The sequence below is a fragment of the Schistocerca serialis genome, chromosome 4 (assembly GCF_023864345.2).
Source record: "Schistocerca serialis cubense isolate TAMUIC-IGC-003099 chromosome 4, iqSchSeri2.2, whole genome shotgun sequence".
In the NCBI taxonomy this organism is placed as follows: Eukaryota; Metazoa; Arthropoda; class Insecta; order Orthoptera; family Acrididae; genus Schistocerca; species Schistocerca serialis.
Genome location: NC_064641.1, coordinates 171,135,927 through 171,163,573, shown reverse-complemented (window position 1 = coordinate 171,163,573; position 27,647 = coordinate 171,135,927). Strand labels below are relative to the sequence as shown.

General features: G+C 38.2%; 1 protein-coding gene across 6 annotated transcripts in view; it reads left to right on the top strand.

Annotated features, from left to right (window-relative positions):
* Positions 1-27,434, top strand: part of LOC126473292 (maternal protein tudor-like) — a 211,816-nt gene extending 184,382 nt beyond the window's left edge. For 2 of the 6 annotated variants that reach the window (XM_050100252.1, XM_050100251.1), the window contains 2 exons: positions 12,916-13,079; positions 22,514-27,434. In XM_050100252.1, the coding sequence (XP_049956209.1) occupies positions 12,916-13,079; positions 22,514-26,510 (4,161 nt within the window). In that variant the 3' untranslated portion in view covers positions 26,511-27,434. The remainder of the gene's footprint in view (positions 1-12,915; positions 13,080-22,513) is intronic. The other 4 variants (XM_050100257.1, XM_050100253.1, XM_050100255.1 and 1 more) reach the window with 4 other exon arrangements.
* The last annotated feature ends 213 nt before the right edge of the window (positions 27,435-27,647 follow it).

Below are 27,647 nucleotides of genomic sequence, written 5' to 3'. Positions count from 1 at the left end.
GAGGGGTGTTGCAGTTTCTCTCATGCGGGTGACTGTAGCGGCTCGGGAATTGGGGAAATAAACCAGACTCACTGGTGTAGGGTTTGCTGTAGAGAGGGGAGGGGGGGGGGGGGGGAGAAGGGAAAATAGAAGTGGGAAGTGACAACAGGTCATAGAAGAAAAAAGGAATAAGACATTCTCAGACAGTTTTGTTGTCAATGTGGAAAACAGGTTTGATTTGTTGTCACAGTTGGAAACTTATGAGCCACAAGTAGATTTAGGAGTAGGCAGGACACAACAAACTTTCAAAATGCGTCTGAAAAGTAAGAAGTCAGGAAATTCGTGAAAAAATGAGCTAGGGTCAGGTTACCAGGTCACAAGTTTTTTCAAATTTAGTGCAAGTCTGGGTCAGGTGATATAGGATGTAGGTTCACATTGCAAAGACTTCACAAAGGAAGACAACCATGGTAAATGTAGGTGGGGCTAGCAACAGCATAGATAGGAACCCTAATTATTCAGTCAAGAGTGACCTGGTGAAGATAGCTTCAGCAATGGGACATACTGGTATTGGGCTTGTGTCTGTTCTGAGGCACCATGACTTGCTTCATTTAAACCCTTCTGTTTGGAGAGGTAATTTAGAGGTGGAATGGCTGCTTGGATCAGGTATGGAGTCTCATGTCGATGTGGTTCCTGTTGACTCAGTCAGCAGGTGGGACTATACTAGGCATGGCCTTCACCTTAACAGTAAAGGGAAGGGAAAACTGTGTGGGCTAATAGCAAATAAGATTGGGGGGGGGGGGGGGGGGGGGGCGGCACTGTCGCAAGTGGTAAAGTACCAGTGATTACAAGTGACAGAACAGCAGTTCTTTAGGGTAGGGAGGGCAGAACCAAATATGTTCAGAGACAGGCTGAAAATGACATTTACATTGATAAAACAGGCAGCCAGATAGCAAATTTTAATGTACACAATTCATGCAGAAAGCCTCAGATTAAAACTAAAGATACTAAAAAATTTACAGGAACATTAGGTTCATCCAGTTGTAATTCTGACAGTGCACAAAATCAGTTATCCTTATGGAATCAGAATATCCGAGGACTAAGGCGTAAGCTTAATGAGTGTGAAGAATTAGAGTTGAGTAAACCAGTTGATATAATCTTCCTCTCTGAACGTCATGTGACCACTGGTACAGATATGTTAAATGTTGCAGGATTCAAGTTAGCTTCTTACGTGTGTAGTGAAACGATGGCGAAAAGAGGAGTTGCCATATTTATCAGAAACTGTTTTGATTTCAAGAATATTGATAGTAATAACTTTTACTCAGATTAACATTTAGAAGCTTGTGCAACAGTAGTAGTATTTCATGATAAGTCCATTACAATAGTGGGTATATACAGATCACCTTCAGGAAATTTTAATCTCTTCATAAAAAAATCTGGAAACTCCCTTGTCCGATCTCACAGTAAAAAACAAGGAATCAGTGAACAATTATTGCATTCAGTAACAGTATCATTCAATTTAGTTCCTACTATGAAATTTGCAACTAGGATATGTAAATGCTCTGAGACTTCTTTAGATAATATTTTTGTACACAAATCTAGGGAAAAAGCCATATCACAAAACCTATAGTAAATGGGCTACCTGATCACGACATGCAGCATCTTGTTGTGTTAAATGTTGAAACTTCTCAGAATAAAAAAAAAAAATCTATTAAATCTGAGCACAGGAAGGTAATAAATAAGTCAAAAATTGAGAAATTCGGGAAATTACTCAAAGACATGAACTAGATAGATGTTTATAATACTTCCGACTCAAATGGAAAATACAAAGCATTCACTAATAAAGTTACCTCCACTTTAGAAATTTTTTTTCCCTCAAGGTAACTCAAATCACACAGAAGTAAAAAAATAAAACCTGAATTACTCAAGGAGTAAAGATATCATGTGGGACAAACAGGAGACTGTATCTACTATCTAGGAGCAGCTCTGATGTTAGCTTTGTAATGCGTTACAAAGAATACTGCAAAAATATTGAAGCAAGTAATCCAGAAATCGAAGCAGCTTTATTATGAGAAAAAGATAATTACATCGGGTTAAAAAGTAAAAACTGTATGGGATATAGTGAATATAGAGACAGGTGGGACCAAAAAAGGTAGAGGAAAAGATAGTTCTAAAAATAAATGAGACTTTGGTGACAAGTGCTTGTATTGTTGCAAACCTTTTAAACAAGTACTTCATTTCCGTTACTGAGAGCTTGGCGTTATCAGGTTGGTGAACAGTACAATGGAATATTTTATTTACATCTCAAGTTCCGTTGGACCAAATTGAGTCACCTCGCGACAGAAGCCTTCCGATCTAGCCACTTGAACAGCCTCCTTGTGGAAGCTGGCATTCCTCCATTGCGGCTCCGGTAGCCACTATTGCTCACAAATTATATTGGCCACATCCATAGTTCACATCGCCATCCAAATTACCGTTGTCTTTTCCCCAACACGGCAGTCTATCTCCTGCAACAGCGACCCAGAACTGGGAATCCCTTCACCATCCATGTCCGGTCACTTCTTCATGAACTCGACGCTTTCCCCTTACCACCTTTCTGCAGGCCCACTTCCATACATCTCCATGGACCATACCTCGACCACAGCTTCGGCTGGACCTATTGCAAGCCCCCAAAGGCTCAGTTCCACCTGAGGCCCTCGTTGGCATTTTATCTCTCTTCTTGGCGAGTTTGAGGGCTCAGAAATAATCTACACCAATGGCTCACTGGTTGACGATCTTGTTGGCTATGCTTATGGTTACATTGGCCATACTGAACAACACTCCTTTCTGGATGACTGCAGCATTTTCACTGCAGAGTTGGTTGCCATCTATCATGCTCTTGATCATATCTGCTCCTGCTCTGGTGAGTCCTTCATCATTTGTAGTGACTCCTTTAGCAGCCTACAAGCTCTCGACCAGTACTTCCCTAGGCATCATTTGGTACTGTTAATGCAGGAGTCTCTTAATGCCCTCTGAACCAGTGGACGCTCAGTGACCTTCATTTGCACCCCAGAACATATTGGGATACTGGGCAATGAACTTGTTGACTGCCTGTCCAAACTGGCCACCAGTAAAGTAAACCATCTCTGGAGATTGGCCTGCTGGAGATCGATTTGCAAGTGGTCTTCCGCCACAAAGCTTTCGCGAACTGGGATACTGAATGGCGCACCCTGAGTACACCAAATAAACTCCTTGCTATCAAGGCGACAACAAATGTGTGTGGCGGTAATCCATGCGAGTCACTTGCAGGGAATCTGTTGCCCTATGCCGGTTCCGCATTGACCATACATGGCTGACACATGGTTACCTCCTCCATCGCAAGGCGCCACCTCGGTGTCACTGTGGCTCCATTCTGACTGTCATCTACATCTTGCTGGACTGCCCACTTTTAGCCGCTCTGAGGTGGACTTTTAACTTTCCCAGCACCCTACCTTCGGTGTTGGGCAACGGTGCCTCGACAGCAGCTTTAGTTTTACGTTTTATTTGTGAGGGTGGGTTTGATCATTTGATCTAAGTTTCAGCATAAGTCCTTTGTCCCTCTGTGTCCTCCACCCTGTTGCTTTTAGAGAGGTTTTAATGTGTTGCAGAGTGGCTGGCTTCTTCTTTTTATTATCATGGTCAGCCAGCCATGGTAATCTGCTTTCTTGTTTTGATCTCTTCTACATTTTTTCTTGCATCACTCTGTGGTTTTGTTGTTCTCCTTTGTTCTTTGTAGTGTTTGTTGCCTTTCTGTCATTCTTGTCATATTTCCTTCATTTCAGTATTGTGCTCTCTGTTTCGTTTGTTTTCTTCTTTCCCCTGTATGATTGTTTTAACAGGAGCAAAAGACCGATAACCAAGCAGTTTGGTCCCTTTCACCCCTTTTAAACCAACCAACCAACCAACCAAATTGAGAAACAAATCTCCAAGGTCATGGAACATGTCAGTACATGAAATTACAACATACCAGTAATAATAGACAAAAATAAAATGTCTATGAATCCAGAAAAAGTCAAGCCATAAGTTTAAATAAACGCAGTCAACAATATAACATAAGAATTAGCCTAATTTTTCAAAGAACTCCTCAACTGAATGAGAGGAGTGACCCATGAGGAAACTCTTTGTTTTCAATTTGAAAGCATGTGGATTACTGTTAAGGTTTTTGAATTCTTGTGGTAGCTTATTAAAAATGGATGCAGCAGTATACTGCATGCACACCTTTCTGCACAAGCGTTAAGGAAGTCTGATCCAAATCCAGGCTGGATAATACCCAGATTAGTGAACAGGGGTCCACAAGAGGTTCATGAACTTACGCCACTATTGCCTGAATTGCCTGTTTCTGATCCAGAAATTACTTTTTGGAATGGGAAGAGTTACCCAAAATATAATACCACAAAATATAAGTGAATGAACATAGCAAAGTAGACTAATTTTTGTGTTGAACGATCACTTACTTCAGATTATGTTAGAATAGTAAAAATGGCAGCATTAAGTCTTTGAACAAGATCCTGAACATGGCTTTCCACGACAGTTTACTATCTATCCGAACACCTAGAAATTTGAAGTGTTCAGTTTCACTAATCATATGCCCATTCTGTGAAACCAGTCTCTGAGACCAATCTTTAAAAATAACTTGAGTAAAATGGAAATGACACGTCTTCCAAAGAAGTAGCATCCATCATAAATCCTTAAATCTAATTATTCTAGTGGGAATGATAACATACCAATGAAGTTAATCAAAGAGTGCTCATGCTAGCTGAGATCTATCTTAATTTATTTGTGTAATCAATCTCGTATCTTTGGAACATTTCCAGACTGGCTAAAATATGCTGAAGTTAAGCCACTTTACAAGAAGGGGAATAAAGAGATGCCATCAAACTATTGACCAATTTCACTTTTTCTTGATTTCTTGATGCAATAATTTACCAACAGCCATATGTATTGTAGAAATTTATTTATAAACTTCTTATGTGCGACCAGTTTCGGCATTACATTGATGCCATCTTTCACTTTTGCCAGCTTTCTCAAAATATTTGAAATGGTTGTGTTAAAGTGTCCCCTCAATCATCTGACTGCAAATAATATATTGTCCAAGTCACAGTTTGGATCTCTTAAGGGTTCTGATATAGAGAAAGCTATTTACAGTTACAGTGAGAACATACTTAATGCATTAGATAATAAACCAGAGGCTTCTAGCATTTTCTGTGACCTCTCAAAAGCCTTAGACTGTGTGAATCACACCATTCTCTTAAGTAAATTAGAATATTATGGTGTCACCTTTAGTGCTGTGAAATGGTTTGAGTCTTATCTAACTAACAGGAAACAAAGGGTGTCGTTGCGAAATATCTGTGCAGTAAGCAGTCAGTCTTCATCAGATTGGGTCCGTCTTGGGTACGTTGCTTTTTCTTGTGTTCATTAATGATCTCTCGTCTGTTACATTGCCAGATGCTAAGTTCATTTTGTTTTGCCAATGATACAAACATTGCAATAAGTAGCGAGTCAAATACAGATTTAGAAAGGGCTACTAATCAAATTTTCCCTGACGTTAATAGATGGTGTGAAGCTAATTCACTGTCGTTAAAGACAGTGAAAAGACCCATCATATTCAGTTCAGAACCTGTAAGAGATTTCCTTCCAGCATGTGCATAACATATGAAGACATGCAGGTCGAAGAGGTTGACAGTGTTCTGGGATTGCAACTCGATACTAAATTCATTTGGAAAGGACACACCACAGAACAGCTTAAGCGCTTAAACAAGTGTGTATTTGCAGTGAGAATGATATCAGCTGTAGGAGATATAAATATAAAAAAAACTTCCATATTTTTCTTACTTTCATTCTATTATGTCATGCGGGATCATATTCTGGGGTAACTCATCAAACCGAGCAAAAGTTTTTAGCGTGCAAAAGCGTGTAATAAGAATCATTTGTGGTGTAAATTCTAGAACATCACGTAGAAACCTGTTCAAGGAACTTTGTATTCTAACCACTGCTTCGCAGTATATTTATTCCTTAATGAAGTTTGTTGCAAGTAATACATCTCTATTCCAACCAATAGCTCAGTATACAGTACCAATACCAGGAATATGAACAGTATACATAAAGATCCAAAATTACTTACCTTGGTCCAAAAAGGGATACAGTGTTCAGGAACACACATTCTCAATAAATTGCCAGCAGCCATTAAAACCTTGGTTTCAGATAAAGCACAATATGAACAGAGTTCAAAAGACTTTTTGATAGGCAACTTCTCCTACTCTATAGATGAATATCTTAACAGAGATTATTAGGCCAGCTTAATTAAAAATGTCTGTTACATTTCAGTTTTGAAAGCACTTGGTGACAACAGTCAAGATTAGGTATTTTGTGTATGATAAATTTATTTGTACTGCATAACAATGTTTTTTTTCTGACAGCATATTAATTTTGTAAATATTAGCTATTCCAGTTTACTGTATTGTATTCACCTATTTTGACAGGCTTCTGACAAATGGTCAGGGTAGTAAGTATTATATTCAAATGTTTTATGTTTTTTATGTTATACTTTCTGACCTGTTCCACACCCACGAGAATCATCTTATTTTCTGGGTCTATGGAACGAAAACTGAATCTAATCTAGTCTAGTCTTAAGAGGTTATGGTGCTAGGTATCATAATTGAATATCCATATGTCCAGAATATAAATGAACAGTTTGTTGCACTTTTCTTACTGTTGTCATCAATATTGTCATGGCCTTTTAGTCACCTGAAATATCAGTGAACTCCGAACTTTTGTATAAAACACAGTTTACAAGTTTTGTAATAGGCTCCTCTTCTGAAATGCAGTACTGCCTACAAGTCATTTCCCGAAGGGAGAGCAAAATTTTAAATTGCAATAACACATTCCTAGACTACACAGAAAGAAGCAAATGCCATGCCAGAGCCATCTGTGACCCTACATTCACACTTTGCTGGCTTATTCAGTGTGCTGTAACTACACAAGCTAAAGTCCTCAAATGATGGGAAGGGCAGGTCGCACTAGCATGTCAAATGATGCAAGAACATGATGTCAATGTGATGTGTAGGGCTCAGGTTTGAATGTTTTAACCTTACATATCCTAAAAAGGGGTAAATAAGACTTTACAGTAAAGATAGGGGTTAAGTCTTTTGCAGAAAAACACAGTTTTTCAATATATTTTCAGAATTAATACTAAGGAAAAACAATAATGTGAAGCTGCACATTTTAAGAAAAAGCTCAATAATTAAATTTACACACTGCACTGAAATCGAGCTTGTGTGCGGTGCAATGTTGTTTGTCCGTATAATTCAATAATGTGTCAGCACACTGCTGCATCGGGGACACTTGAGTCAACTTACTTTTATATGTTGGAAGGTGTAAGAGATATAATCAGTACTGTACTCAACACTGTATGTGACACATTGTAGCTTTGAGAATATGTCTACATGCTGCTGCATTGTGACAAACCCAGCTAGCCTTTAGTTAAATACCATTTGACATTAGAGAGATATATTTTCACAAGTGCCAAACTTGTCAAAAACAAGAAAGTAAGAACAGGTTTTTTATCATTTATGTTATCTACCAGTCTTCTTACCTCAAATTTTCAAATTGAAATTTAGTTTACTGAAATGCATATGTTATTCAATTGAAGTTGACATCATTATTTTTCAGTTACCGCCATCTTCTTAGTGTTTGTTTCTTTTAATTTTATGTAAGCCATGTCACATTTCCTTCAACACAATCATTCTGCACTACCATACAAGCATCACTAAGCAAGAGGACATACAGAAGTGTCAGCAGTTAATTTCCTTTGTGACAAGTAGTGCAGTGGGCAGTGGACAGCTTTAATCTAAACTTGGGTGAGCCTTTAGTGTTGGCTGATGTGCCTTAGAATGTGCTAAAGGCTTCCTGGTGAGTAGCAGTGGCCGCTGTGTACCAGATAAATTGATACTGTGCAAAAATTGCTTGAAACAAGTGTATGAAAATGCTATTGTTGACATTAAAACACATTGGTGACCACTGTATTCAGCTTTCAGCTGACAAGGGTACCAACAGTTGTGGCACAGCTATAGCTAATGCCACGGTGGTCAAATTTGATAGTAGGGTATCATCCAACTAGTTAGTGGTCCAATTAAGAATACCTTGAAAACAGCTACTTTCCTTTTTGATGAGAAATTCCGTAAAACAGGTAATGTAATGAATCCAGATGCACCTAATTTGTGAGCACAGCCAAAGATCCATAAAGAAAATTATCTGGCGAGACCAACTGTTAATTATAGAGAGAGCCCAGTATGTAGATAAAGTACCAGATTGAATAAATTTTTGTTAAAAAAATATACCTTTGAATAAACTTTGGTTAAAAAAATATACCTTTGAATAAACTTTGGTTAAAAAAATATACCTTTGAATAAACTTTGGTTAAAAAATATACCTTTGAACAACAGTATTCCTTGCTGAATGCTCATGACGACATAAATAAAATCAAAGGCACTCAGATCCCAGGAGGTTTTAAGTGGGTGTTTTTAGACGTAACAGACATGTACCAGTGTTCAGATAGGCGAAAGTTGTAAGAAAGAATTTTGTAAAACACCGATGTCTGACACCAGGTGAAATAGATAATTTTGTAAGGTTACATTAGTTAATATTATCTTATAATTGTTTATCTTTCAATGGACAAATATATAAATGATGTGATGGAAGAGCCATGGGTTGTTGCCTATCTGGTACCTTGGCTAATATTTTTCTAAAACATCTAGAGACGATTTGCTTAAGATAGTGTCAGGATGTTCTGAGACACATTTTATATTATTATAGATATGTTGACGACACTGTATTGCTATATGAACATAAAGACAATGACCCGCAACACATTATGCGTGCTTTCAACAGTTTACACCACAATATCACCATTAGAGAAGAAATTGAAGAACGCAGTAAAATAAATCAATTTCTTGGGTGTTATATATGAGAAACTGACCACCACAGATGCTATTATTCCTTTCAATTTGAGAAATACAAAATGGCATTTTTCTACAGTTTGATCAGTTTGATGCTTAAAATCCCACTGGACCAGGATAAGTGAAGGGAGTGTGAAATACACGTCTTCAAAGACATTGCAGTTAATAACAATTTTCAACCAGAGGTAGATGATCATATACACATGAAAATTATAAGGGAACAGTCAAATATATCAAATGAAATTGCACTACCACGCAGGGTTAAAAAAGAAACAGATATTTACATATGTTTGACTGTCTTACTATTACTTGATGTTCAGTACTTTACTACATTGTTGTATGTCCTAACTAGGTGTGTAGACTTGTTACTTTCACATATGACATACATATGTTTGTCGTTTGAAAATTCAGCCACTATCTAGTATACAGGTGGGTGGTTTTGATCTTGCCATATGTAGGTCTTATTGGCTATCTTGTTGCCTTCTTATGAAGGTCAGGCAGTAATATTATGTTTTGGTTGTGACTAATTTTCTATATTCAATCACTACCATGATTTCAACTATATTGATGATAGGTGCTTACACTTTACAGGATTCCGTGGAATATGTTTTTCATTGTTTGGTTACCATGTCATTTGTTGATTTCATTTCTACATATGGTCTTTGTGTGCCATTGTGCTTTTATGGCTTAGACTAACTATTCCTGATCGTATGGTCATTCATTGGTGGACAATGCAGATTTTCATTGTTTGTGTAGGATGTCTTCATTCGTATAGTACAGTATGTCCTGATGATAATGGAGTCAGCTAGGTTTTCTCCATCAGTCAAATCCGAATAGGTCATTCCATGGTACTATATACAGCAGTTGGGTTTCATACTGCGTCTGTTTTATACATTATAGTGCACCCAACCATATTATTTCTAGAATTGTTGTAGTTTTTCTGTCCCACTTTCCTGTTTTATTATTTATAATACTTTCATGAACTGCTACCACCTCTTTAGTTCAGATCTGAAGTAGTGGTAGTTTGAAACTTCCTGGCAAATTAAAACTGTGTGCCCGACTGAGACTCGAACTCGGGACCTTTGCCTTTCGCGGGCAAGTGCTCTACCATCTGAGCTACCGAAGCACGACTCACACCCGGTCCTCACAGCCTTACTTCTGCCAGTATCTCGTCTCTTACCTTCCAAACTTTACAGAATTTAATAATACTGATTATGTCAGGGCTTGAATAGAGTTTGTGAAGCTTTTCGTTGTGCAGTTTTCGCCACTCTCCGCTAATGTCATCCGTTTTTTCTCCGAAAATTTTCTTCAAAATTTTGTTTTCAAATATTCGAAACGGCTTTTCATTTTGCACAGTGAGAGACCAAGTCTCGCACCCATACAGCATAACTGGGAGAATAATAGTTTTGTATATTCTAATCTTTAAATTCCTAGACAATATCCGTGATGAAAATAATCTATTCAGTGAGAAGTAGCACGCATTTCCCGCCCGTAATCTCTTCTTCATTTCGGAATCAATCTCATTTCTCGAAGTGATGTCCATGCCTAGATACTTACATGTGTTCACTTTTTCAAACTGCATGTCTCCAACTCTTAACATTTCCTGATCTGCTGCTGTTGGCATTCTAGTAGTAACCAGGTATTTAGTTTTGTCTTCACTTATCCTCAGACCTACATCTTCACTATCCTTGATTAACGCATTCGCTTTTGCTGTTACAGATTCTTTCCTATCGCTAATGATGTTTAGATCATCTGCATACCCTAATATCTTAATATTTCCATTTAACTCCACACACTCTGAATTATCTGCTGCCATTCGTACAATATATTCTAGGACTAAATTAAAAAGTAGTGGAGACAGGGCATCTCCCTGCTTAAGTCCGTTCTTTATTACAAATTCTTCTGACTCCAATTTCCCCATGCGTACTCTACCTTTTGTGTTTTTCAAACTCGCTGCTATAAGTCTAACATACTTCTTTGGTATTCCAAGTTCCAAAAGAATTCTGTACAATTTTGATTGCAATACTGAGTCATATGCTTTTGTAAAATCTATGAAAAGATTATGAACTGGTTTATTGTATTCCCATTTCTTTTCCAAAATTTGACGCAGGGTGAATATTTGGTCTATAGTTGATCTGTTCCTCCGAAAGGCGGCTTGGTAATCCCCCACAATTTCATCTGTATATGGTGTAAGCCTGCTTAGCAGAATATTCGAGAAAATTTTGGGACATACTGGTAATAGCGATATCTCTCTATAATTACTACAATCCATTTTGTTTCCCATCTTGAGAACTGGGTTCAGAATCGACTCCTGCCACTCTTCAGGTATCATCTCTGAGTTCCATACTTTAGTTATCACTTTGTGAACTACTTCCACCAATTTCTATCCCCCGTTTTTAACTAATTCTGCAGTTATGCAGTCTGATCCTGGTGCTTTATGGTTTTTCAATTTGTTGATTGCATTTCTTACTTCCTTTAACGTTGGCTCAGGTATCTGGGGATCTGCTGTATGTATTTCGTACGCCTGTTCATTTCCTGCTTCCTGGTGTACATTTAATAGATGCTCAAAATGCGCCCTCCATTTACTTAGTATAGCACTGGGGTCTGTCAGTATTCCCCCAGCATCCCCTCGAAGTGCATTTGTCCTGGCCCTGAAGCCCTTCCTATACCCATTTATGTCTAGGTAAAGTTCCCTAATGTTTTTTGTTTTATGTTTGTTTCCATTTTTGTAATTTGATTGTTCAGATAACCCCTCTTCTTTGCCCGTAGCCTACGACCAACTTCCCTTCTCAAGTTCAAGAACTCCTCTCGTCTTCTGTCTCCCATTCTATCCCAATCTAATTGTGCTTTTCTCCTTTCCTCTACCAATTTCTTGCATTCCTCATCAAACCATGGTTTCCTCCTGTTCTTCTTAATTGTACCTATTGTGACCTTTGCTGCCTCTTTGATATTATTCCTCACAGTGATCCACTGTTTATTTACATCCTCACCTTGATCTTCGTGTGTCCTGAGAGCATCAAACCTATTTGAAATTTCTATCATGTACCTTCTTCTAAACTTTTCATCATTTAGCTTGTCAGTGTCGAACCTAACAAGTTCTGCATTGTGACACATTGATGTTGCTGTAGACAGCCATTGGTGAACTTTGGCAACTACAAGAAAATGATCAGAATCACAGTCTGCTCCCCTGAAAGTCCTAACATTTTCTATACTAGTGTGCCATCTCCGATCTACAAGAACATGATCAATTTGGTTTTGGGTGTGACCCATCCGGAGAGACCCAAGTTGCTTAATGAATGTCCTTCCTTTTGAAATATGTGCTCTCAGCAATCATGTCTTTTGAAACAGCAAAATTAACCACCCTTGTGCCATTATCATTCGAAATGTTACACAAACTTTTTTTCCCAGTTGTAGGCCAGAATGCTTCCTCCTTCCCGATCTTCGCATTAAAGTCACCTATGATTAATTTTGTATCATACGAGGAGAACTCATTCCACAGTTGATCTAGTTCTTCATAAAAGCCGTCTTTAACAACCTCTTCAGTGTCCTCAGTTGGTGCTTGTACAGTGATGATCTAGGCTTGTCAAATTTTGCAGATGGATTAAACAAGGACCGAGAGACAGACCGGAAGTAGAAATTAACTGTCATGTTGTCACAGTTGAGAGACTTTTTGTAAAAGAGATAAAGGGGTAATTACAGAACAATAGTGCATATAGTCAAGCTGTAAGGCAGGAAAAAATGAAGTTACATTGCTCTTCATTCTAGTTACAGCCCGTCATTATTAAAATGGTATTTGACAGTCAATATATCTGTAAATAGTGTATCTTATTTACTATAAAATTTACCATAAAGATTATTATCTGTTGGAAGTTTAACTATTGTCTAGGAGAACCAGTGAATGTTAATTAAGTAGTTACCAATAGAAACTGAATGCATAACATTATATGTAAAAAATTTTACATTTCAGATGGCACCCATCCCAGATGATATGGTGCCATGTCATCGTCTGGCTGTCGAGTGCTCAGTAGTGGGTTCCAGTTCAAATACTTCTGGTGAACTAGACGAACAGTTTAAAGTGGAAGTAGAGGAGCAAGATGTTATCCTGCACGTGGATAGTGTTTGCGAAGACAGGTACTCGTTCTTAGACTACTATTTTGTCCTCATTCACTAACCCCGTCTGCCCACCAGTGTGTGTGTGTGTGTGTGTGTGTGTGTGTGTGTGTGTGTGTGTGTTCTTTTTCTTTTTTTTCCTCCCTCATGATGAAGAATTCTGACTTACAGTCTTACAAAATTCTCCCAACACTGCCAGAAAAGGGGGGGAGTGGGGCAGAATTATTTGATGATAAGCTATTTCACTGCTTCATGGACTTTCTCGTAGAAACTGAACTGTCAACCTTTTGTGTTTTTACTGTCAAAACTCCTTAATAGTTCCATCGTGGAGAGGAGAGGCTAGGGTTGTAAAGTGGATGCTAGGAGACAACAGCCAGAATGTATATTGTCTGGATGGAAGTGGTATAAGTTCCACTATGTAAATTCCATTCTTTAAGCCAAATAATTATTATATTTTGTTTCTGTTGTCTGCTTGGATAATAAAATTAAAATTTCAAATATGAAATGGACCACGTGCTTCACACTGACAATTTTAGAGGCAGTTAACGATACCGCGTTTCTAACAACTGACATTTCATAGTTGTGTACTACTATAAATTAATTAATAATGTAGCAGAAATGTGTATGTTACCCATGTGATAACACTATACTTGTAGTACAAGTGACTGATGGGCAACTGTTAGTTTACTCTGTATTATTCTTGTTGAAGTTACCCCATTGCACATATAAAACAAAATTACATTTTATTTAATAAAGAAATATAATACTGCTTTCTGTTGGCCTGCATGCATTATAAATGCCTCAAGTGTGAATTTATTGGTTTCATGTCAGTTTTACCCATCTTGAAACACAGTGAACAATACTGTAATATCAATTAAAGTTTGCATCATTTAGGAAGGCAACCCAATTTTCAGCCATTCTCCGCATCCCCCTCCACTAGCCACTGGCAGCCAATAATATTCATTCTCTTTCCGAGCTGCTAGTAACAAGCTTCAGCTATAGAGCAAGAATCTCGCTCCCACGTGCTGCACTCTTGCCATACTTCGCTACAGCCGAATGAATACATTTTATTTAATAAAGAAATATAATACTGCTTTCTGTTGGCCTGCATGCATTATAAATGCCTCAAGTGTGAATTTATTGGTTTCATGTCAGTTTTACCCATCTTGAAACACAGTGAACAATACTGTAATATCAATTAAAGTTTGCATCATTTAGGAAGGCAACCCAATTTTCAGCCATTCTCCGCATCCCCCTCCACTAGCCACTGGCAGCCAATAATATTCATTCTCTTTCCGAGCTGCTAGTAACAAGCTTCAGCTATAGAGCAAGAATCTCGCTCCCACGTGCTGCACTCTTGCCATACTTCGCTACAGCCGAATGAATACATTCAACTGTCATTTTTTTTTTCTTTTTCTTTTTTTCCTTGCAGCAGTGTAGCTGTGAATGCTTATCTGTAAATGTTTAAGGGCAATTGAAAAAAGTCAGGTGACAACAATAAACATGGAGTGCTTCACAAGCAGACGAGGGGAGTTATTTACCGCATTTATAACTTTTTTGAATGTGAATTTGAAAGCAGGTCTCCTACTGTTAACATTTGAAGGCACAAGAACGGACTCCAGAACCATGTGGTGATGGCAAGAGAACTGTAAAGATAGTTGTAAACAAAAGTATCAGTGATGTAGGAACCATAGAAAAAGTTAGTTTCGTGTCGCCTGGAAAGCATCGAAATTACAAGGAAGCTGTAACACAAATGGATTATTTTAACGACTTATGTTTTAAAGTGCTCCATGTGAATGATGAATGCCCGAAATCACAGAAATGTGTTACAGCTATGCAGGAGAAAACTGGCTTCAATGTTAAGCGCTTTGTCAATGTAAAGAATTTTTAAAAGACATTGGTTCCAGATATGTTAAGAAGAGAGTTTTTAGTTCAAAGAAGTGACATAGGTACTGCATGAATGATATAAAGATTCATGATACAAGAGGAGTAGATCGCTCAACAGTCTTATTACCTTGATGCAACATGGGTCAGTTAGAATCATTCCAGGAAGATCTGTTGGAAAACGAGTGATGGTACTGTCAATTTTAAAGTTCTCACCGGAATAGATTCTCAGATAATTATTCTATGTGCTGACTCTTCTTCTGGTTTTGTTTCTGAGAATAAACTTGTATTCATATCTAAGAAAAACAGCAGCGACTTCCATTTGGAAATGAATGCTGTCAGTTTCATGACATGATTCACAATTCTTGTCATACCTTGCTTTGAAGTCTGTCATTGCTAGTTATAATTCAGCTGTTACAGAGAAAACATCAAGTACAAACACCAGAAAAGCGGATAATTTTCCCTGGCTTAAAAATAAAAATATTAAGCACAGTATAAGCCAGACTCGTGCCGATCTCCTGCAGCTCGTTAATTTATACAAGTCGTGTGACAGAACGTACAAATTTGACTTCTTTGCATGAGACTAGTGTCACACAGTTTTGCATTTATCCACGTGTCACTGTCGTTTTAGCTCTGTGGAATTAATATGAGCAAAGGGCTATGTGGGAGGGGGGAAACAACATTCAGGATAACATACACTGAATCACTTGTGCATAAGGCAATAGACAACATCCCACTTATAACTTGGGCGCATTGTGTGCGGCATGCTGAAAAGCTCCAGAAAGAAGAATTTGACAGGGAAGTGATGATGGAGATAAACTTTGAACTTATCATCATAAATTTACAGATTGTTCGGGAACAGACTCAAATAGAAGTGATGATGGTAGTATGATGTAGTCTTTGGAACAGAGTTCTTAGTTTTAAAGGCTCGTGGTATAAAAAATGCATTTGTCAGCATATCAGTTGCATACGTAATAATGAGAACTTCCTACTCTTTTTGATTAGGACTTTGTATCCTTTGAATTATGCGGACTATAATGTTCAACATGTTGCCCAAGGAGAAGTTGAGCTTCTCCGGCCATGTTGTATGCTCAAATAATACGAGAGAATGCAGTTGGATAAACTCATCAGAAGTCTGATATTTTCACATGTAAACACCTGTGACTTTCAAAGCACGAACTGGATATGGCCCTAAAATGACAGAACTGTTACTTTTTGAGATAGTGTAGGTTCTCAGTGTTATCGGTTAGCATTCCCTGGAGTTATTCGCAGGTAATGGTTAATTGTTTGCTTGTTCAGTGGATTATAAATGCCGTCGCTCACTGTAATTTCCAATGAGTTAGTTTACACTCATAATACTCACTAACAGTGAAAAATATGACAATTTACTCACCATTTTTACAGTAGTCTTTTACACCATTGATTCTTTTTTACATGCAGTGATTACACTTAACTATAGTCAAATACATCAACATATACACCTTATACGCATTTTTAAAAATTCCATTGGGTAGAAACAGTTGTCACGCAGATATAATAATTTCGGTTTGTGCTTTAAGTTAATTTTGTTGTATATTAAATTTTTACTTATAATACATTTCAAATAGCAATAACTGATGATTATTGCAAGCAGTTTCAATAATCTTGTCATTAGGCAATTGTCATTTTGAGAAAAATTGTACTTCACATCTTCACAAAGCTGTGTCAGCTGTTCTCTTCTCCCAACGTCATGCAGAATAAATCTGTGGAGCAGTGGACGCAATGTCGTCAATACGTGAATTAATATTTCTCTCATAACGACTGATCGAAATCGGTTTTAAAATCTACTATTCCCCTGATAGATTTGAACATATAATATGATGTACCGTAGGCAAATGTGCCTGACTGTTGTCCGCAGCAACGCAGCTCAGTAACATGGACTTTGTTTGTCTGCTCTCTGCTGCGTGCATGCACAGTTCTCATCTCCCCCACCCCACCCCCTCCTAAATATTCCTTTCTGCTCTGCCACTACGCGCGGAAGTGTTGTCCTATGCGATGCGGGCTATAATGGTGTGTAGAAAATTTTAAGTGTGTTATTTGATAGTATGGCTGTGATTACTGTGGACCTTAAAGACAACTTTGTATTTTTCATTTCTCTTGGAATTATTATTCTAATATGGTCAGCGTTTGTTTGATGACTATCCCATTTGGGTGTTTCCATTTCTGACTCATGCACTTTGTTACTGGTCTGAAGCAAAGACATGATGATTCATTTCCATTCACAGGGTGCATGTAATATTAGCAAAGAATATCAATTTGAATCTCATCTTGAGGTTGGAGGCCCTTGGATGACGGTTGAATGAAGCCATTACATTACAACAATTGCATATGACAGGACATCACAAGTTGATCCCAGGTTGCTGTTTAGTCATTGACAACTTCTTGTATGAATTAGTTTACTTATTCAATTTAGAACTTGGCACTAAGATTTGCTTCTAAATTTTTTTTTTTTATCAAGCTTGTAAGGAACTGAGCAAGATGTTGAAACCCAGTGTTATGACACTTACATACGAAAGCTTTTGCCATTGTATAACTTAAACCATCAAATATAAGTGAGTGCAGCCACATTAATGTCACTGCATTTTGCATTGTCCATTTTGGCGATTCTTCTGAAGAACCTAGAATTCAGAAATTCTGTAAAATCTCAGGGAATTCTGTGTTTTTAACCTAACATTGGAATTTAACTTTATTGAGCTTTGTAAATCACAAATTTTAAAATACTTAATATTTCAAAGTGTGTTAATTATTTGAATGGCCATATAAATATTAGTGTTTAAAAACTGCTGTTAAACTACAGCTGAGAAAGAAGAGTCATAATAGTGAGATACTTAACCCCACCCACTCACTGTAAATTTCGTAGGAGCTTCGTATAGCATCATCTTGCTCCGCATACCTGGAATTCTCAGGGAATTTGTTTTCCAAGTTTGATTAGTCACTGGTAACAGAGATAAAAATGTCTGCACATCGTGACTTGGTGTTTTATCTGGCCATAATGCTCCAAACGTTCTCAGTTATGGAGAGATGTCAGCAACCTTGCTGGCCAAATTAGGATTTGGCAAGCACGAAGATGAACAGTAAAAACTCTCGCTGTGTGCGGGAGATTTCCTCTTAGAGTGTATTAGTAAATTGTATAGTGGGTTGTTGTTTGACATCAGTACATATTGATGATGACATGCTGAAGAGAATCTTGAGTTGCCAACTTTACTATAAATGAGAAGATCGAAGCGATTTCATATCTGACCAGTGACAAAGAGTTCTTAGAGATATGTGACAACGTGGACACTTGAGTAAAAAAGGAGTTATGTCCAATATTGCCAATTTATGTATGCGAGGGGTGTTCGATGAGTAATACAACAATTTTTTTCTGAAAGCAGGTTCATTTTATCCAGGATTCCAATACATCATATTCTTCCCCACTCTATTGGCTACAAAATGCTGTTTCTGAACATAATCACAATTCAATGCGATGGGCTTACGTCGTGTTAGTGGGAGAGCCTGTACGCCCACACGTTACCAATCCAGTGGTCAACGTTGGAGCCAATGTCTTCCTACATTAGTAATGTCATCGTCAACCCGATACTGCTTCCCGTGGAGTGCATCCTTTATTGGACCTTAAAAACGGAAGTCTTCTGTTAAGGGGTGAGGAACCCAGCAGGCACACACCTGTTAGTAGCCAACTGGTGGATGAGTGTGTCAGCACTACCAACAGACATATCCAGTTGAGCTGCGAGGTGTTTGATTGTGATTTGTCAGTCACCTCGAATGAATATGTCTGCCGTTCCAGGGGTCACAGCTGAATGTGGCCGGCCAGCACAAGGAACTCAGACAAGTTTACATGACACGTTTCAGTGATGGCAGACACCTCGCCCAAAGACTCACTGTGCTTTCGTTCACTGCTAGGTCCCCGCAGACATCCTGTAAGCGTCATGTACGTGTGCGATGCTCTGGTTTTCTGCAAAAAGAAACTCAGCAATGGCTTGAGTCTCACCTTTACAGGTGCCATTTCAAAGGGTACCTATAGCACTGCCACATATTGAAATTTCATTAAACTACAGAGGCTGAAGCAGGAATATTCCATAATGTCCCACAAAAAATTCTGCATTTTGTCTACCAAAATTGGCTGAGAAAGAAAGTGTTGCTTTACTTATTGAACACCCCTCTTATATAGCTAAGACAGATCTGTCTTGGAGGGGGGATAGATTGGTGTGGAATGTATATTTCCCTACCATCTGTTGACAGGTTCATGTTCTCCTTTGAAGTGAACTCTCTTTGTTATGTAATGTAATGGGCCATGGCCATTAATTTGCAGTAGTTATGGAGATGACAAAAGTAAGTAAAACATGAAAGTTAAATTTTATGTTTAGTATGATACAAAATGTGAAAATAATTTCAGTGATCTGTACTTAGGGTTTTTGCAGAGAAAGAGAATTGCAGCTCATTAAGAATTGTACCAACAATGTTTTCACAAACATTTTGATCTGACTTTCCCTATTTCAATGCATTTGACCAGTATGTGATAAATCTGGAATTGATAATCAGGTTGCAAATAAAGGACGAAGGGAAGCACTGAAAAATGATCTTGAGGTGCATAAGCAAAAGGCAGAGGTGCAAGAGAGAGTCTCAACAAGGCTAAATAACTCCAATAAATGTCTTTCCTACAATGCCTGATGTACCACTCCTTCCAGTTGAATTTGACATCAAAGAATGGAGTTAACGAAGAAGATGAGATATATGTTGCTGTTTATGAGTAAACCAGCTCTTGTGCTGATGACAAAGGAAATGCTGTGGATATGCTATCCATGTAAGGTATTTGATTCAAAAATTTGTGCAATGAAAATGTGTAATATGGACACAGTCGAGTTTTCTCCAAAAATCCCAGCTGCTGCATTAAGAGTCAGAACATTTTTCTGTCATAGCAACAGCTAAAAGACAAAATTCTTTGCAGTTGTAATTTTTTTTACGTAAACAACGTTCTAACAAATATAATAGAATCATATCTCGCTATAGAAAGTCCAGAATGAAAAAACAAGAATATTATGAAAAGGACAGATCGCTACACACAATATAGAGGAGACATTGAGTCACAGACGGGCACAATGGAATACTGCTATACAATTTAGTTTTCAACCAAAAAGCATCCTTCTGAAGTAGAAAACATGCACATTCATATGTGTACAAGTCACACACACATGACCACTGTCACCGTCCGCTGTAACTGGACTGAGTTATAACTGCACCTGATGGGAACAGCAATCCAAAGTGCGTGGTAGGGTAAGGAGGAGCCGTGGGGTGAGGAAGAGGCCAGAAAGCAGGGTGGGATGCAGGAAGGTGTAGTGCCGCTTCTGGGAGTGAGTAGGGCTGTGATGGGGACAGGTTAGGGTTGCTACATGCAGTCAGAGGTCTGAGGGGTGGATGGGGGGAGAGTAGAGTAGAAAAGTAGAGAAAGGAAAAAGGTCCAATGAGTGCACTGCATTGATTGAATAGGAGATTGTGCTGTGGTGGGGTGGGAGCAGGTAAGGGGAAAGAAAGTGGAGGACAGAGACGAGAGAAGGTTGATGCCAGGGCAGTTATGGGAACATAGAATATATTGCAAGGAGAATTCCCACTGCACACTTCGTTAAAGCTGGTGTTGGTAAAAAGGACCGGCACAGGCTGTGAAGCAGTCATTGAAGTGCAGCACATTGTGTTGGGTAGCATGTTCAGCAACTGGATGGTATTCAAGCAGACAGCCAACTTGTCAGTTGTCATGCCCACTTAGAAAGCAACACTGTGATGGGAGTGTAGAGTTTGTAGTTCACATGACTGCTTTGACAGGTAGGCCTGCCTTTGATAAGGATATGGGATGCCTATAACCAGACTGGAATATGTGTTGGTGGTGGTGGTAGGATGTGTGGAACAGGTCTGTTTTAGGGATATAAGCCATGAGACTTGGGGTTAGGGCAGGGGTGGAGTAGAGATGGCCAAGAATATTGTGTAGGTTTGGTGGGCAATGAAGTACCACTGTGGGAGCAGTGGGAAGGACATTGGACAGGATATCCGCATTTCAAGCCATGATGACATGAGATGTGTTGAAATCCTGGTAGTGACTGATTCAGTTGCTTCTGTCCTATATGGTACATGATCTCTTGTCAAGCCATGCCACTATCCTTCCCAAACCTGTATAGCACCCTGCCCCCAACCCCTAACCTCATGGCTCATATCCCTGCAGTAGACTTGAAGCCCTATTCCATACATCTTCTCGCAACCCTCTACTCCAGTTCAGTCGCAGGCATCTTGTATCCTATCATAGGCAGAACTACCTGTGAAAACAGTCTTGTGATCTATAAACTAAGCTGCAAGCACTGTGCTGCCTTCTATGTGGGAACGATGACTAACAAGCTTTGCTTCTGCATGAATGGCCAAAGGCAAACTGTGACCATGTGCTGCCTTCTATGTGGGAATGATGACTAACAAGCTTTGCTTCTGCACGAATGGCCAAAGGCAAACTGTGACCAAGAGACAGTAGGACCATCCAGTTGCTGAACATGCTAGCCAACACAATGTGCTTCACTTCAATGATTGTTCCACAGCCTGTGCCATCTGGGCCCTTCCTAGTAATACCAGCTTTTCTGAATTTTGCTTCAGAAGGAGGCCTTTTGCCCAAAACCCAAAATGTGTAGAAATCTTTTCATGTCTGTGACTCAGTGCTGCCTGTATGTGATGTGTAGCAATCTGTCATTTTAATAATACTGTTGATACAGTGATGTCTACAACATAAGTGCATTTTTCCCAATGGGCAGAATATGCATGTGGATGATTTTCTATACTTGTGTGTCTATATGTAGTCAGCCATTATCTTATTGGGGTATAGCACTGTTTGTGCATTTAATGAAAAGTGTCATTTGGTAAAGAAGTTAAGCTATGTATAGATAAAACTGAATATGTATGGGTCTGGTTTCCTCCAATAGTCAGTATGAATGAACTGTGAACAGGGAGGCTGCACTATTTCTTTCTTTCTTTTTTAACACATCTCACATCTGTACTAATTCAGTGCCACAACCTATACTGATTGTAAGTCACAATGTATGAAAGGTCTTACTGCTGTTCATAGTGACTTAATCCACATACTGAGCTGCTGTAGATGAAGTGACTTCATCCTATATTTATTATGTATCGTAAATCTGTTTTTGTTGGTCTGAGGTTATTTCAGTGTGTTGTATCCATTATGATATATGAATTCTAGTGAGGTATTTTACCTCTACTGCCACATGCCACTTGAATCTAAGTGTCCATACTGTTCTGTCACAACATCACTATTTAAGAAACCTTTGTCCCAGTTGGAAATTCATCTTAAAGTGTTTCATTGTTGGTAATTGTATTGTAATATTACACTGTCAGTATGCAAAAATCAATCCCCCAACTCCTCCACCCAAATAGCAGTTTTTCCTGTTCTTTTGATTTGTGGATATGTGAGCATTACAGTAATTCAAATGTAATATTATTTCTTTCTGCAAGTTGTAATACATTTTTGTTCTTATTTTTCATTTGTGCAGGTTGTGTGTACGTCTGTTTGACATTGAAGGTCAGCGTCTAGAATTACTCAAGGAATTATATAATGATAATTTACAAGAGGTAGAACCTGTATGCCCACTGCCTGTGCTATCGTCAAAAATGATGGTATGTGTATCGCACGTGGAAGAGACAGCACCCTTCTTTTGGATACAAAATGTTCAAGACATTGCTGGGCTTACTCAATTACTGGAATCGTGGTTTGATTTCTATGAAACTAAAGGCAATGGAAAAGATTTAAAAGACATTAAACCAGGCAAGTTGTGTGCTGCAAAGTCAGGAAATGATGATAATTGGTACCGAGCCAGAATAAACTCAGTGGACAATGAAAATGTGTCCGTAAACTTTATAGACTATGGAAATTGCGAAATTGTGCCCATTTCAAACATTAAAGCATTAGATGATGGCTTTTATAGCCCACATGCAATGGCACTGAGAGTTCGCCTTCCTGTTAATGTACTTGATAATGAACGAACAGTTACTGAATTTCAGAACTACACAGCAGAGAGAGAATTTTTTGCCCAACTTTCCAGAAAAACTTCTGAAGAGGATCACTGGTTTATTGACTTAATATCAGAAGGGAAACGTGTGGTAGATGAGCTTTCAAATTTAGGCTTGGTTACAGAAGTTGAAGATTCGCCATTCACTGGAAGCTTTATGGTAAAATCTATAACCGAGGGTGTGAAGGCATCCGTTTATGTTACCCATGTAGAAAGTCCATCCAGTTTTTGGGTGCAACTTGGAAGTAATTTGGATGAAATTGAAAAACTGCGGAATATGTTGCAGAAGCATGCAAATACTGCTGATAGTATGAAGACGTTACCTGAAATAGGTATGCTTTGTGCAGCTCAATATTCAGAGGATGCATCTTGGTATAGGGCTGTTGTGATGGATGTAGAACAGACTACAGTCACCGTAAGTTTCATAGATTATGGTAACACAGACAAAATAACTCTGTCTTCTAGTGGACTGAAGCCTCTAAAATCTGATCTTATTAGTCTACCAGCATTTGGCTGTAAATGTTCTTTGGATGTAACACCATTGCCTGGTGAAACTGAATGGTCTGAGGCTGCTATCAAAAAATTCAATGAAATAGTTGATGAAACAGGTGGTGTGATGGTTGCAGAGGTACTTAAAAGTGCAGAAGTGAATGTAGTGACTCTCTACACCGATGAAAGTAATGTCTCCTCAATTCTCATTGACCTGAAGCTAGCAATGTCTCCATCAATGAAATTGGAAAACCAGTCTGAGTCCCTACTTGAGACATCAGAAGTTGACAAAAGTGGAGATAATGGGTTACAGGGGAAGGCAAATGATTATGATTTAGTATTTGTTAGCCATTGTGATAGCCCTGTTGATTTCTGGATACAACGCAAAAGTGCTATAGGAAACTTGCAATATGTAACAGAGAAAATGGAAAATGCTGCAAATTTTAGTGTGTTTCCAGATGCAAGGGAAGGTGCACTGTGTGCTGCACTATTTAAAGATGATGGTTTTTGGTATCGAGCTGAAATTCTTTCACGTAGTAATGATGATATGTCTGTAAGGTTCATAGATTATGGGAACACATCTACCACGGACGAAGTACGTGTTTTGCCATCTGATTTATTACAAATGCCAGGCATTGCTGAGCACTGTTCATTAACGTTTCCTGATGAGGTGAATGAATGGTCTGATAATGCATGTTCAAAATTCTTGAGTCTAGTCGGTGGAGGAGAAACAGAATTTCATATGAAGTTAGTGAAAGAAGGGCCTGTGAATGTCGTAAGTCTTGACTACAATGGAGAACCGGTAGAACTGATACTTAAACAGTTAAAAGTCAGTATGGTAATAGATGAACCACCAGACACAGCAGAAGTATCTGAGAAAAAAAGTTTTACTGTTAGTAGATCTGAAATTCCAGATGGTGAAACATGCCAAGCACCTCAAGAAATTGATTCCACAGTTTCATCGGAAAATAAAAGTGATAACTCTCAAATCAATGAGATGCCTAAAGTGAATAAATCTTTTGAAGTTGAGAAAGGTGGAGACATTGAGTTAGAAGAGAATGCAAATGATGATGATTTAGTATTTGTTAGCCACTGTGAAAGTCCTGCAGATTTCTGGATACAACGCAAAAGTGCTATAGGAAACTTGCAATACGTGACAGAGAAAATGGAAAATGCTGCAAATTTTAGTGTGTTTCCAGATGCAAGGGAAGGTGCACTGTGTGCTGCGCTATTTAAAGATGATGGTTTTTGGTATCGAGCTGAAATTCTTTCACGTAATGATGATGATATGTCTGTAAGGTTCATAGATTATGGGAACACGTCTACCACAGACGAAGTACGTGTTTTGCCATCTGATTTATTACAAATGCCAGGCATTGCTGAGCACTGTTCATTAATGTTTCCTGATGAGGTGAATGAATGGTCTGAAAATGCGTGTTCAAAATTCTTGAGTCTAGTCGGTGGAGGAGAAACAGATTTTCATATGAAGTTAGTGAAAGAAGGGCCCGTGAATGTCGTAAGTCTTGACTACAATGGAGAACTGGTAGAACTGATACTTAAACAGTTACATTTGAAGGAAAGTGACTTGGGAAAAGTCAGTATGGTAATAGATGAACCATCAGACACAGCAGAAGTATCTGAGAAAAAAAGTTTTACTGTTAGTGGATCTGAAATTCCAGATGGTGAAATACACCAAGCGTCTCAAGAAATTGATCCCACAGTTTTATCACAAAATAGAAGTAATATCTCTCAAATCAATGAGGTGCCTAAAGTGAATGAATCTTTCGAAGTTGAGAAAAGTGGAGACATTGGGTTACAAGAGAATGCAAACGATGATGATTTAGTATTTGTTAGCCATTGTGAAAGCCCTGCCGATTTCTGGATACAACGCAAAAGCGCTATAGGAAACTTGCAATATGTAACAGAGAAAATGGAAAATGCTGCAAATTTTAATGTGTTTCCAGATGCAAGGGAAGGTGCACTGTGTGCTGCGCTATTTAAAGATGATGGTTTTTGGTATCGAGCTGAAATTCTTTCACGTAATGATGATGATGATATGTCCGTAAGGTTCATAGATTATGGGAACACGTCTACCACAGATGAAGTACGTGTTTTGCCATCTGATTTATTACAAATGCCAGGCATTGCTGAGCACTGTTCATTAATTTTTCCTGATGAGGTTAATGAATGGTCTGAAAATGCGTGTTCAGAATTCTTGAGTCTAGTCAAGGGAGGAGAAACAGAATTTCATATGAAATTAGTGAAAGAAGATCTTTTGAATGTCGTAAGTCTTGACTACAATGGAGAACCAGTAGAACTGATGCTTAAACAGTTATATTTGAAGGAAAGTGATTTTGAAAAACTCGGTACACTAAAGGATCAAACATCAGACACAGCAGAAGAATTAGTTTTGCAAGAGCATGTGAATGGAACATGTGATAAAACTGCACTACACAACACAGAACTTCAGCCGGTTACCATAAGTGCAGATGGAGACGAAATTGAAGAGAAACTTGCTGCATATATGGTAAAAAATACACCTGAAAATAAAAATTTTGATATTGGAAGATCTGAAATTCTCGATGATGAAACACACATTGCACATAATGAAATCAGTACCTGTATTTCACCACAATTTAAATCTGGTGACTCTTGTCAAAATGAGGCATCTGAGATGAAGACCTCTAGTGATTTTGTATATCCAGATATTAAAGACATAGAGAATAGTTACAGGCACCCTACAAACATGCAACGAGAAGTTCAAAGCCTGGAACTATTACAAAATGAACAGAAAGATGATAATCAGATCAAGACAAAGCATTGTGAAACACTAATCCAGGACCTTAATGTTGAAGTTAAAGTCCAATCTTTATCAGATCAGACCAAGGAAGACATTGTTTCACAGAAAGTGGTTGAACATCCTCCAGCAGATGCTGGTAGCCCTGAGGCATTAATTAATGAAAACGAAACAGTTCCTGATCTGTTGCATTGATTTCAACATTCGAAAACATCACCACAGTTAAACCTCTGCAAAAAAATGTGAGTAATACAGTAATGGTAGGACACTGTTGTCACCCCACAACCCCAACCATGAGAACATTGGAAGACTTTGACTGGGTTAAGGAGGGAAGTGATGATTACACAGAATGTTACAACTTTTGTCACAAGTGACAAAATGGAAAAATTCCAGTATTTTTTCTTCCTCCTGCCAATGTTAAGACAGCATCAATAACACATGAGAAAATTTTTGAAATTTATATTTCTGGTAGACATTACTTGGCTGCTGTGTACAGGATTGTTATTGTGTTGCTTACTTTATTGTTGTAAATATCATGTACAAATGATGTCTGGAACAAATGGGATGGAATATTGTCAATTTGATTCTAAGTGTACTTGTTCTGTAAGTGCATTGTAGCAATTTGTATCCAGTTGCTTTTTATAACTCAGTTTTAAATTTAAGTCAGTTCTTTTAAAACTCCATTTGTTGAAATGGAAATGAACTTATTATGGCAGCTGCTGGCCTCGTGTCAATAGAAACAGTTTTTGGCTGTGATAAATAAAGCACTTACATTTGCTTGCTGCATGTCAGGCTATGCTTGATGGTGCTTTGAGTGCAAGTTGTTTGTTTGCTTTTCTTCCATCTGCACCATATCTTCAAGCCGTGTTACTGTATATAGTAAATATAGAGTTAATATTTGTATCTGTTAATTTAATATAATTCTCAGTTACATTGGAAAATGTGAGCATAATCCATTGTAATATACACATTGGTAAAAGAAGACTGAACCACATGTGGGTTAATGTCATTGTTAACACATCTAATCTATTTTGTTTGTTATTTTCTACCTTGTTGAACAAGATGTACATTTTTTACAGACAATACTTTCCTTTTTCATAATAAAACATACTGAAGAGATGCTGTAGTTTTTCTTTGACATGTTTTTTCAAGCCTGTTTTACACTCTTATTATATTTACATATATCAATATAATGAAAAGGATAGTTGCTAATATAGCGGAGATGCTGAGTCACAGAAAGGCAAAACAGGAGCTCTGTCTAAATGTTAGCTTTTGGCCAACAAGGCCTGTATCAAAAATAGACACACACACACACACACACACACACACACA